Genomic DNA, 13,801 nt, shown 5'->3' with positions numbered 1-13,801 from the left:
AAATGGACTCACAATGAGGTGGAGTTGTTGCTGCGAGTAACACAAAAGTATAAAGTTGCAAAAGCGAGCGAGAGGTAAAGAATTTGAGGAAAAGCTCTCTGGAGCACGCACAGACTGATATTAATCTTTAATAGGGCTGTCAAACCTGAGAGCAAACAAAACAACTGCTGTGTAACGCCCTCCGCTATCTTAGTTTAATTGGTCACATGACTGCATCACATGACTAACGTGTCATTGTTTTAGAAAGTCTGCGTTTTCGCTGTCCACGCTGCGACGCGAAAGCACAGTTTTCGAGAGCGTTTTGAAAACGATGCGTTTTCCATCAGCGAAACGGCCATCTCAGTGTGGACGGGAGGCCGAAACGGAGAGAAAACGGTGCGTTTTTTAAAACAAAAATGCGTTAGTGTGGACGTAGCCTAAATCTGGGACCCTCCACCTTTTGACCCTAGAACTGAAGAAGCTTCTCAGAGGTGAAACATCTTCAAGCAGCTTAAAGAAGTTCAGACACATTTCTTTCCAAGCTCCTTAGACATGGAAACACCTTCTATTCAGTGCACATTAGTCACCATCAATACTGTAATCACATAAGATCAAATCCAGTTATTGTTGCCTCACATTAACTCATAGTTTCTCTCAGAATAAGCTTTTTAATGCTTTTATACTTGAAAATTATTTATCTGGTTTGGCATAATGTAGCACAAAAACAGTAAAACTGCAACTTTTGACGTTAAATTTCTTCCACTAATGGATCTGAATCTGATAAAGTACAAAGTGAATGACTTTGTGTTGATATGTGAACAAAATATAACATTAATAAAATGACACATTAACTGGCAATGCATCTCAGGTGACGTTACAAAGCAAAGCAAAGGTAGTTTCAACACTAGATCATTTCTACACCACTCTGCATTTAATCATTAGTTATTATTTTCCACAGTGGGTCTTTTGTCCTGTTTCCTTCTCCCACGCGATGAAGGCAAATGGCTGCCCCTCCCTGAGCTTCACCTTGACACACCTAAAATCTGTGTGAACATTTTGTGCATTAAAAACATTTTTCAGACTCACCTATGCTTAATGCAGCCAATCACAGCAATCTCGCAATTTTAATGGCCGAATTTGCAACAATGTTTTTTCCAACCAAGCTCAATTTTCCGGATATTTCTTATCCGAATAAGCAGATCTTAATAATTAGATCACTGCATTTGCATACTTATTCTATTGTGTATATAGTATTCTTTCTATTTTGTTTAATATGTTATTCTGTTTATCTTATTCTATTCTATTGTTTTTCTTTTTCACTGTTCTTGTGGGAATGTTTTGGTCACGGCTGAAAGTACGTGTGGAACTAATAAAGGTTTATTTTATCTCAAATGGGAAACTAATACTACTGTATTTTACCTTGGACACACAGCTAGACGCTGATCCAGGTCGATCGGCTCTCTCAAATGATTTCTTCAGATGTGGTCCCAACTCCGCTAACAACAGCTCAAACTACCCTGCTGACAAATATGGACACAAACTGCCGTGGTACTGCTTCAGCTCCTGGATTAAACCATGAAATTCTCCCTACAGTTCCCTTCTCATAAGAAATGGATGAGCCCAGACTCGTTTGGCTTCCCTTCATTGGCTTCCTGTTAAATCCAGAATTGAATTCAAAATCCTGCTCCTCACATACAAGGTCTTAAATAATCAGGCCCCATCTTATCTTAATGACCTTGTAGTACCATATCACCCTATTAGAGCACTTCGCTCTCGCTCTGCAGGCCTACTTGTTGTTCCTAGAGTATTTAAAAGTAGAATGGGAGGCAGAGCCTTCAGTTTTCAGGCCCCTCTTCTGTGGAACCAGCTTCCAGTTTGGATTCAGGAGACAGACACTATCTCTACTTTCAAGATTAGGCTTAAAACTTTCCTTTTTGCTAAAGCATATAGTTAGGGCTGGACCAGGTGACCCTGAATCCTCCCTTAGTTATGCTGCAATAGACGTAGGCTGCCGGGGACTCCCATGATGCATTGAGTTTTTCCTTTCCAGTCACCTTTCTCACTCACTATGTGTTAACAGACCTCTCTGCATTGAATCATATCTGTTATTAACCTCTGTCTCTCTTCCACAGCATGTCTTTTATCCTGTCTTCCTTCTCTCACCCCAACCGGTCGCAGCAGATGGCCCCGCCCCTCCCTGAGCCTGGTTCTGCCGGAGGTTTCTTCCTGTTAAAAGGGAGTTTTTCCTTCCCACTGTCGCCAAAGTGCTTGCTCATAGGGGGTCATATGATTGTTGGGTTTTTCTCTGTATCTATGAAGCGCCTTGAGGCGACTTTTGTTGTGATTTGGCGCTATATAAATAAAATTGAATTGAATTGAATTGAATCATAGCTTCCTGTTGATGTTTTTTCTCCACAGTGCATTTTTTACCCCTAAAATCAATTCGTTGCCTCATAGTGACTCAAAGACCACAAAAATACAAGGAAAAGGAGAAAACCTCAACAATCATATGACCTCTAATGAGCAAGAACTTTGGCAACAGTGGGAAGGAAAAACTCTCTTTCAAATGGAAAACAAACCAGAACCAGGCTGAGGGAGGGGCAGCCATTTGCTGCTAATAGTTTGGGTGAGGGAAGGAAGACAGGAAAAAGACTAATAACTAAATGCAGAGCAGCGTATAAACAGATAGTAAGAACAATGAGTGAAGAAGAAGACCTGTGTTAATAGAGAGGTTTGAAATCTGCTTTTGAATGTACGTACAGATGTCATCTATCTCATGTAAGCAGGTAGCTTGTTCCAAAGAACAGGACCACTGTAACTGAAAGAATCTTCATCATACTTGGATCTGATTCTGGAAACAGTTCAAAAATCTGAACTGGGTTGGACACCATAAGAAAATCAGACATGTACTGGGAGGCCACATAATTTTAAGGTTATTCTATACTGCACTGGTAGCTGATGCATGGTTTTCAAACTGGCACTTAAAGCATAATGCTTTCTATCTAGTGGGTGAATGTGGAATGTTGTATAAAACGCACTGAATGCTTTGCATGAGTAGAAAATCGCCTCATAAGATTCAGTCCATTTATCATTTAGGTCAGCTGGCCACTTGGAAAGGTTCACCACTGTTCCATATTTTTCCCATTTGTACAGGGTGGGCCATTTATATGGATACACCGTAATAACATGGGAATGGTTGGTGATATTAAAGTCCTGTTTGTGGCACATTAGTATATGTGAGGGGGCAAACTCCTCAAGATGGGTGGTGACCATGGTGGCCATTTAGAAGTCGGCCATCTTGGATACAACGTTTGTTTTTTCAATAGGAAGAGGGCCATGTGACACATCAAACTTATTGGTAATGTCACAAGAAAAACAATGGTGTGCTTGGTTTCAACGTAACTTTATTCTTTCATGAGTTATTTACAAGTTTCTCTTTGTTCACAGCCATTGACATGTCGAAGAGGTTAACACGTGAGGAGCGGATCGAAATTGTGTTGATATCTGGTGAACGCAATAACCGCAGCAGATTTCAATGCAAGACACCCTGCGAGTCCACCCATCTCCCATGCTACAGTTAGCAAACTGCTTGCTAAGTTTCGTGAAACTGCTTCAGTGTTGGATTTGCCAAAATGTAGACGCAAGAAAACTGTCACTAATGAAGAAACATCAGTGGCTGTCCTAGCTTCATTCAGCAAGAGCCCACAGCGTAGCACTCGCCGCATGTCACTGGAGAGTGGCATTAGTTGAACATCCCTTTGGCGGATATTAGCTACTCACAAATGGCACCCTTACAAACTCCAGCTACTGCAGCATCTCAGCGAGGATGACCCAGATCGGCGCACAGAATTTGCAGAATGAACAAAACAAAAACTGGAACAGGACCCTCAGTTCATGCAGAAGATTTTGCTCAGTGATGAGGCAAACTTTTATGTGAATGGTGAAGTTAACAAACAAAACAACCGCTATTGGTCTGACACTAACCCACATTGGATGGATCCCTCCAAGACTGTTGGAACAACAAAAGTGATGGTTTGGTGTGGTATATGGGGACAACGATAGTGGGTCCATTCTTCATCAATGGAAACCTCAAGGCCACTGGATATTTGAAATTGCTACATGATGATGTGTTTCCCTCTTTATGCACTGAAGCTGGCACGTTCCCTGAGTTTTTCCAGCAAGATGGTGCACCACCACATTATGGGTGCAGGTCCGAGCATTCCTAGATGAACAGTTTCCTGGAAAGTGGATTGGTCATTGTGGGCCAGTTGAATGGCCCCCAAGATCTCTTGATCTGACCCCCTTAGACTTTTATCTTTGGGGTCATCTGAAGGCAATTGTCTATGGTGTGAAGATACGAGATGTGCAGCACCTGAAACTACGGATACTGGATGCCTCTGCTGGCATTTCTCCTGCGGTGTTGCTATCAGTGTGTGAAGAGTGGGAGAAGAGGGTTGCATTGACAATCCAACACAATGGGCAGCACATTGAACACATTTTATAAGTGGTCAGAAACTTGTAAATAACTCATGAAAGAATAAAGTTACGTTGAAACCAAGCACACCATTGTTTTTCTTGTGACATTACCAATAAGTTTGATGTGTCACATGGCCCTCTTCCTATTGAAAAAACAAACGTTGTATCCAAGATGGCCGACTTCTAAATGGCCACCATGGTCACCACCCATCTTGAGGAGTTTGCCCCCTCACATATACTAATGTGCCACAAACAGGACTTTAGTATCACCAACCATTCCCATGTTATTACGGTGTATCCATATAAATGGCCCATCCCGTAGATAATGGCTCTCACTGTGGTTTGTTGGAGTCCCACAGCTTTAGAAATGGCCTTATAACCTTTCCAGACTGAGAAATTACTTTGTTTCTTTGTTCCTGAAGTTCCTTGGATTGTGGCAGATTGCATGGCTTTTTAGGATCTTTTGGTCTACACCACTTTGTCAGGTTGGTCCTATTTAAGTGATTTCTTGAAGAACAGTTGTGGCAGTAATAACGCCTGAGTGTGGCTAGAGAAATTGAACTCAGCTTTCCAAAGATGTGATACACCACAGTTAATTTATCTTATAACAGGGGAGGGCAATCAGGTTTTCACACAGGGCCATCCATGTACATGTGCATTTTTTTCCCCCTTAATCATAAACATCTTTATTTAGAAACTGCATTTTGTGTTTACTTGTGTTCTCTATGTCACACTTTCACCAGGGTCCTAACAGTACTTATTACAGACAACATTTTAAATGTCTATCTGAATAGAAAAGAGTTAAAACATATGAGATAATGAGGTTTCACCAAGGATTGGATGGTATAAACCTGAACTGCTTAATAAGTGTTGCATCATGCAAATAAAGTATGATAATGATTAAAAATGGTTTAAACCCATAAAAATAAAAAATATGAACCACTATTAAAAGGTCCTGTGGAAACCTGCTGGAAACAATCTCTCAAGAAAGAAAATCCAAAATGTGACCAATTCTTTCCTAGGGGGAATTAACTTGACCTCCTCTCTGGTTGGGCCTAATCATCTCTATGCTTATAAACAATAAAGATAATGTTTTTCATGGATGCACCCAATGACAGGACTGGTAGTGTATTTCTTCATAATGAAGCCCCTGTGTAACACTGATGAATTTTAACTTGATCAGAAGATTTAACACCGAGTCATTTAGACAGCCGTTAGCACATGATTCTCCTTATGGGGACCTGATATGTTTAATATGCTGCTGAGAATTTAGCCCAGAAGAAGCGTATAGTATAGCTTTTATTTTGGAAAGAGACATTTCTCTGTAATAAACTCTCTTTTCCAAAGATGAGTGATTTTTATTACTTTGTTGTTTCAGCAACACAAAATTTAAAAACTGTACTTTTGAGTTAAAATACATATTTATAATTTTAATAAATGACAAATTAAAAAGGCATGAACATTTTTTTGTATCGAAAAAATATTGAACCGTGACACCAAAGTATCGAACCGAACCGTGAATTTTGTGTATCGTTGCACCCCAAATACATAAATAAATAAATAAATATATATATATAATATATATATAAATAAATTCCCTGCTCACCCCTGCGAGCGGTCTATCCTTCGAGCTCGCGTCCTCTACCAGAGGCCTGGGAGCTTGAGGGTCCTGCGCAGTATCTTAGCTGTTCCCAGGACTGCGCTCTTCTGGACAGAGATCTCCGATGTTGTTCCCGGGATCTGCTGGAGCCACTCGCCTAGCTTGGGAGTCACCACACCGAGTGCTCCGATTACCACGGGGACCACCGTTACCTTCACCCTCCACATCCTCTCGAGCTCTTCTCTGAGCCCTTGGTATTTCTCCAGCTTCTCGTGTTCCTTCTTCCTGATATTGCTGTCATTCGGAACCGCTACATCGATCACTACGGCCGTCTTCTTCTGTTTGTCTACCACCACTATGTCCGGTTGGTTAGCCACCACCATTTTGTCTGTCTGTATCTGGAAGTCCCACAAGATCTTAACTCGGTCATTCTCCACCACCCTTGGGGGCGTCTCCCATTTTGACCTCGGGACTTCCAGGTTATACTCGGCACAGATGTTTCTGTATACTATGTCGGCCACTTGGTTATGGCGTTCCATGTATGCCCTGCCTGCTAGCATCTTGCACCCTGCTGTTATGTGCTGGATTGTGTCTGGGGCATCTTTACACAGCCTGCACCTGGGGTCTTGCCTGGTGTGATAGACCCCAGCCTCTATGGATCTTGTGCTTAGTTCTTGTTCCTGTGCTGCCATAATTAGTGCCTCCATACTGTCTTTCAGTCCAGCTTTGTCCAGCCACTGGTAGGATTTCTGGATATCAGCCACCTCCTCTATCTGCTGGTGGTACATACCGTGCAGGGGCCTGTCCTTCCATGATGGTTCCTCGTCTCCCTCCTCTTTCTTGGGTTTCTGCTGCCTGAGGTATTCACTGAGCACTCGGTCAGTTGGGGCCATCTTCCCAATGTATTCTTGGATGTTCGTTGCCTCATCCTGGACTGTGGTGCTGACACTCACTAGTCTCAGCTTGATGTCATCCATGTACAGGAGGTGGCTGACAACTGCTCCGTTCCGTAGTCGGTATCCGTAGCCAGTCTTGTTAATGATCTCACTGAGGGGGTTCAGGCCTATGCAGAACAGCAGTGGGGACAGAGCATCTCCTTGGTAGATCCCACACTTGATGGTGACTCGTGCTATGGGCTTGAACTTGGCCTCTAATGTTGTGCGCCACATCCCCACTGAGTTCCTGATGAAGGCTCTTAGGGTCCCATTGATCTTGTACAATTCTAGGCATTCCAGTATCCAGCTGTGGGGCATTGAGTCATAGGCCTTCTTGTAATCAATCCAGGCAGTGCACAGGTTGGTCAGTCTGGTCTTGCAGTCTTGGCTGACTGTTCTGTCTACCAGTAGCTGGTGTTTTGCGCCTCTGGTATTCTTGCCAATCCCTTTCTGTGTGCCGCTCATGTATTGACCCATGTGCCTGTTCATCTTAGCCGATATGATGCCTGACAGGAGCTTCCATGTAGTACTGAGGCAGGTTATTGGTCGGTAGTTGGAGGGGACCGGTCCCTTCTTGGGGTCCTTGATGATTAGGACTGTCTGGCCTTCGGTTAGCCATTCCGGGTGTCTCTCGTCAACTAGCAGCTGGTTCATTTGTGCTGCCAGGCGCTCGTGGAGTGCAGTCAGCTTCTTCAGCCAGTAGGCGTGAACCATGTCGGGGCCTGGTGCTGTCCAACTCTTCATACTGGAGACCCTTTCTTGGATATCTGCCACTGTGATGGTTACTGGACCCTGTAAGTGAGGTTTCTGTGGTCTGCCATCAGATCCACTAGCCACTGAGCATTGCCGTTATGGGTTGCGTCCTTCTCCCATATGCTCTTCCAGTATTGTTCCGTCTCCAGCCTTGGTGGTGTTGTTCTCATATCGTTCCCCTGCCACTGAGAGTACACCTTGGCTGGTTCTGTGGAGAACAGCTGGTTTATTCTCCTGCCTTCGATCTCTCTGGTGTACCTCCTCAAGCGGCTGGCCAAGGCTTGCTTTCCAGTTTCCAAGGCCTCAGGTATGGACAGGTTCCTGTACTTCTTAGGCACCTTCTTCATTGCCCCTACATACATACAACAACTCCCACCAGGGTTTAAATACCTGAGACTCTCCACTGTTTGGTTTAGGAGTGAAAAAGCTTCTTGGATGAGAAGTGAAATGTCTTCACGAAACTTAAAGAAGTCCAGTTGCTTTTCTTTCCAAGCTCCATAGATCACATTACACTAATCTCTTAAATTAAATATGTTCTATAAAGGACTTTTGAATCCCAGTTGAATTTACAGCAAATAAATCTCTGCTTTTGGAAGCGATTTTATTAGGAAAATAAAGTATTAGCTTTCTGAAGTCTAAACAGCTGTCTTTCTTGATTCAGCATTGGCACAGCAGTATCTGGATAAATGTTCCCGCCGACAACAAGAAACAAAAGTTTTCTCACAAATGTTGTCATGTCAAAAGAGTGAAGGTAGTCATTTAAGGTAGAAATGATACTGTAAATAAACACAAAGCAAAGCAGTGTTCAGCAGTATTTACTAGTTGCAGTGTGCAGTGCCAGTAAGGATGTCAAAGTCCAGTCACCGGGTTTCTCTCCATTGCTGACAAAGCAAAGATATCTGCACCGTACATGCCACCTTCCACTTTGTATTAATGCAGCTATATATCCCAAATCTATTTTGTTTTTATCCTTTTTGTTTAAATAAGAAAAAAGCAAATATACATACTTTGTGAGCTAAAACTTTATAACATTTTTGTGGTTTACATTCAGGAACATTTAGGTTAAGTGAAAAACAAACAATAATCAAACACAAGATCAAATGAACAAATAAAAAAAGCCAACTTATTCACAATATGTATTTATAAACACTATTTGTTGCCAAACAGTTTTCATATTACTAGATCCTAAAAGTCCAGACTGCCTTCCAGCATAATGAGCTATTATACTTTCTCCTTTGAGGGGATCCAGATATAGGGTCCTGAATGTTCTTCTATGACCTGTTTGCAGTGGGTATAAATGTCCTCCAAGGTTTCTCCTTGAACCAGTGCTGCAAATAAAAAAACATATGAATGAACCTTCACAGATACATGAAAGTTTGATGTTTTTATTCAGGAAGCCAGGATTTGAAGATTCCTGACATACGCTGGTAGGATTGAAAAAACAACAACAACAACAACAACAACAACAACAACCCCAATCCCAGATTTATATGAAGTTGACTCAAACTGGGGGATTTCAACAGCATTTCCTTTTCCCCAATTGCTATTAGATTTGGTGAGTTATTTCACGTCTCTGTTTAGCTTCTACAATTAGCTTTTTTATGAGTCTTGTGGTCCATGTACTGGAGATGAAGAGCAAATGTAAACTGGTTGTTGGATGTTTCTGGCCCACTGCTAAAGAGACACGTGTTTCCAAAGGACATTTTGCTTTGGCATTCACTCTCCTAGCCTATCCATCACAGAAGAAGAGTAAGAGGAATGTGAAAGCACTCTACAGTGAAAGGCAGCCTTGATCCTTATACTGTGTGTACCGGTGGATTCGTGCCAACATTCCTCTGGGGGAGCATGATATAATGCTCATATGGCACATTTTTCAGTTATTGGCTTTGCTTGTGGAAATATGTAATTCCAGCAGTGCTGTCTGTAAACAGAAAGCATCAACAGTCCAGGTAAATATTACATAACCTTGTGATACATAGACTTCAGACAGAGTGATTCATATATTTTAAACACTAGACTGACATCAGTGCCCACAGTTTTATTTTTTACATGATTTAATTTCTTTATTTATGCAATTTGTAGACTGAATGGAGTTGGATGGTCTTGGCTTCTTCAGCACAACATACTGCATCTAAGCAATGAATGTCCTGTATATCACAATAAAGCATTCACAGCATTACACTGCTTCAAACAATTACAGGAACACCTTTTAATCAGAATATTTAGCAGAATGCATTGTTGATCTGTTTCAGCTACTTTGGTGTTAATGAATTAGCCTCGTGTGCACCAAAGGCCCAACAATGACACGACTCTCAAACAGGAACGGTTTAACCTGTGGAGGCCACTGACATTTTTTTCTGACCATTTTCTTTACTAGTTTGCATTTGTCCAGGGTCACTACTGACAGCATGAGCTGATACCTGGACCCTGCTGAGGTTACATACAAGAGTGTGGGGGCCATATAAAATACTACCCAGTGCCATGTTGAGTTGCTGGAATGAGAGTTTGGTCTTCGGTAGGTTGATCATTTTCATTTCCATCTTTATTCAAGGAGGGGAATGGAGAGTGTTTTCGAGCGTACAGCTCACACTCCTCAGCCTCCTCGGGAAGGTTGATGTCAGAGTATTGGACGAGGAGACTCCATCCATTAGTTAAACCTCAGATTCAGTTCAATTTAATTTTTCATGTCAATCTAATTCAGTTTTATTTATCTACTGTCAAATCACAACAGTCGCTTTATGTTGTAAGGTAAATACTCCAGAATAATACAGAGAAAACCCCAACAGTCAGAGGGCGAGCATAAAGTAAGAGATGGCGTCTGTCTGTCACGGCTAGACGGTCCTCACCGGTCGCCTTGCCAATTTTTGTTGTGTTTGCGTGTACTTTGTGGTGTTCTCCTCTCCATCCTAATCCGAAGCAGACCTATTTAACGGTGCGGTCGAGTCACAACCAACGCTGGAACGTTGAGCTAAACCGGGTAGCGTAGTCGCGATTAGCATACCTAGTTTGTGAAGGAGAGAGAACGTTTTCGTTACTGTGCGTGTGTTTTTCTCATCTGCCTCCAGGATCCAGGGATCGGAGGAGGAGCGGGCACAAGGAGTTGTTTTGGATTGTCACTGCACTGTCACCACGGGGAGAAGCCACTGTATCACTGCACTGCCCTTTTTGGATTACAGACTCGAACTGTTGACTTATTTTTTCACTGTGAATAAATTCACTGTCACTCTGCAAGGAGTCTCGCACCTGAGTCCTTTAACCCAATTCACCATGACACTGTCTCCCAAATCCAAACTGGGAGCTGGTTCCTCAGAAGAGAGGACTGAAGGCTCCGAACGCCTTTCAGCTGTACTGAGACAGGTTTAGAATTCCTAATTTTGTGCGTCTGGTGACATCGTGAGCTCAGACCAGACCAATAGAATTAGTCTTTAAATGATTTTTTAAGTTTCTTTCTGTTTTTGATGTACATCTTTCAAAACTTCAGCAAAGGTAGAAAAGTTATACATGCTAAAATCTTTACAGCGTGCTGTTCTCCTTATTGAGGAGTAGAAGCTTTTTCAGTTGTCTGACTAAACCAATACTGTCACTGATGCCTAAGCTTTGGATTTAGACACGGTTCAAACAACGTTTGAGCTACAGTGATTCAGTATAAATGGTTTGTTTTAACACTGTACCTGTAAAGAATTCACCAAACTCCTGCTCAAGCTTCATCGCCCTGTCAAAGATCTTCTGGGCTTGTTCCTCTGTCAGTCTCTTATTCATGGCCCTGTACACACACACACACACACGAATAGAAATGTGCGCATCAAACAATACCTCTATTGTTAGTGTGTGACAAAAGACCACATGAATACTCACATTAATGAATCAATAGACTTCGGTTTTATGAAGATGGCAATGGGATAGAGTTGTGCTACTTGTAGTCGTTTGATAGCATTTCCAGAAACATCCAGAATGCAGTGTTTACCCTGAGACAGAAGCACAGCTTTAGCTGTATCACACAGAATCACACTAGCTCTCATATTAAGATCATTTTAAAACAACTCTTATGTGTTTCTAAATCGTCTTTGCTTTTCAAAGTGCAGTGCAGCTGCTTTGATTTCTCAGAGAATATATTGCACTCTGCACACTTATTATATTTAACTATATTTAAAATGCTTCTCAGTGACGCTGCTGGCAAACAGATCAAATCTTACCCTCTCAGCCACGTATTTGACCGAATGGACGCTCGTTCCATAGAGATTATCATTATACTGCCCAGCCTCAATGAACTTGTGCTCTTGGATATCCTTCTCCATCTGTTCCCTCGACATCACAAAGTGGTAATCTCGCCCATCAGCCTCGTAGTCCCTCTTTGGTCGAGTGGTATCTTCAGTATGAGCAGGAACATTAACTCTTAGTAACTTTACATTTGCTATAATTCTATCTAAATGAATAAGTACCTCACTCACATTTTACAATTCTCACATTAACTGTAACAAATTCACCTTTAAAGCTATCCGACAGAGATTAAAGGGCTAAACTGGAAACATGGGATAACACTGCTAGCACCGCACAGTAATAACACGGTAATGCTGGGATAACAGGTTAATAATGAACAAGTAAAATACTGATATACTTGTGATTAATACCAAGGTACTGCGTGGCCTTTACTTCAGTAAGTAAATGGTATTACTTGCATGTTCTGTCTTTATTATCACACTAATACTAAAACCACTCTTACCATGTTATTACCAAGCTGTGACATAAATGTGATCATGTTTTTGAACTCACAGGTAAGCGCCTCTGTTAATATATGGAGAGGATGTGGCACAGAATTCTACATTATTAGTGCACCATAATGATATAATAATAATAATAACAATATCAATGACAGAAATTCCACATTATACACAAACTGTGGTTCCAAAGAGATGAATGGACTTGTTTATGGGAACTACTTCACTTTAAAGGACTTTCTAAACAGTAGGTTGAGAGAATCAGTTCATGGGCTCACTTACCTTGATAACCTGAACGGTTAGCAGCTTTATATGGTTTAAAGGGTAAATTCAAATAAGAGATGGGTAAATAAAAACATGCAAAATCAAAACTGCTGCAGCTGATGACAAACACAACACACACAACTGAAGAAGACGAAGGCTGATCCTGTTGGGTCAGCTTGTGACAGCTTTCTCTTACAAACCAGCAATACCCAAGCCACTGTCATTACATTAAGTAATATTTAACACGGTGTTCCTGTGTGGAGGAGATTACAAGATCTATTCTCACAATGGAGACCATATATACTTGGTTTACTACAATGAGAAGGCTGGTGGAATCTGTGTGAGCTGTCCCTCAGCTACTGATTGAATCGCTGCAGTTTTTCTCAACTGTTTGTATAATTTAGGGGCGCAGGGAGCTGCTGCCTATTCCAGCTGTCCAAGGGTCAAAGGTGGAATCTACCTGAGCACCAGCAGAGTGAGACAGACAACCACCCACTCTCACATTCACACATACTGTAGAATGGCCACAGACATGCATGCTAACCAAACATCCATGTCTTTGTACTGTGGATGGGAGCCTGAGAGAGTGCAGACAGTAGCAGGGAGAACATGCAGACTCTACACAGAAAGGTCTCCAATGGATGCAGACGTAGACATTTCTTCCATTAAGCTGGAATACTAATCTGTAATGTCCTGTTTCCCACTTCATCCTTACATTAGCAATGCAAAGTCAAATACGTACGCGGCACACAAGATCCAAACTTGTCTGGGAACTCTGATATGAGGTCATCATTGATTCTTTCCTTCATGGGTCCCAGGATTATGACAGGTCTGGCATAGTTAACTAAAGGAGAAACACAGACTTCATAAAAAGTAAACTCTTAGAGGACCGTAGCATAGCTTTACTTATGTTGTTATCATCTACAAAGGATATATCGATTCTTGTAATAGAAAAATGAATAAATAATAGAAAATCTGTAGAGTAGACAGCAGCAACTGGGAAACTGTACAGTTCTTGCAAAGTTTATACGTTTCGATTTCACATGCGGGGCAGTTTGTGGTGAGAAAACGTATTAAAA

General features: G+C 41.7%; 1 protein-coding gene across 13 annotated transcripts in view; it reads right to left on the bottom strand.

Moving 5' to 3' along the window:
• Positions 1–8,542: 8,542 nt before the first annotated feature.
• LOC309715572 (disks large homolog 2-like) overlaps positions 8,543–13,801 on the bottom strand; it is a 173,592-nt gene continuing 168,333 nt past the window's right edge. For 12 of the 13 annotated variants that reach the window (XM_082548799.1, XM_082548807.1, XM_082548805.1 and 9 more), the window contains 6 exons: positions 13,465–13,566; positions 12,741–12,764; positions 11,937–12,109; positions 11,599–11,708; positions 11,415–11,506; positions 8,543–9,071 (listed from right to left, as the gene is read on the bottom strand). In XM_082548799.1, the coding sequence (XP_082404925.1) occupies positions 8,965–9,071; positions 11,415–11,506; positions 11,599–11,708; positions 11,937–12,109; positions 12,741–12,764; positions 13,465–13,566 (608 nt within the window). In that variant the 3' untranslated portion in view covers positions 8,543–8,964. The remainder of the gene's footprint in view (positions 9,072–11,414; positions 11,507–11,598; positions 11,709–11,936; positions 12,110–12,740; positions 12,765–13,464; positions 13,567–13,801) is intronic. The other variant, XM_082548806.1, reaches the window with a different exon arrangement.

The sequence above is a fragment of the Aulonocara stuartgranti genome (assembly GCF_965226115.1).
Source record: "Aulonocara stuartgranti genome assembly, chromosome: 10".
In the NCBI taxonomy this organism is placed as follows: Eukaryota; Metazoa; Chordata; class Actinopteri; order Cichliformes; family Cichlidae; genus Aulonocara; species Aulonocara stuartgranti.
This window is presented reverse-complemented; position numbering and strand designations above follow the sequence as displayed.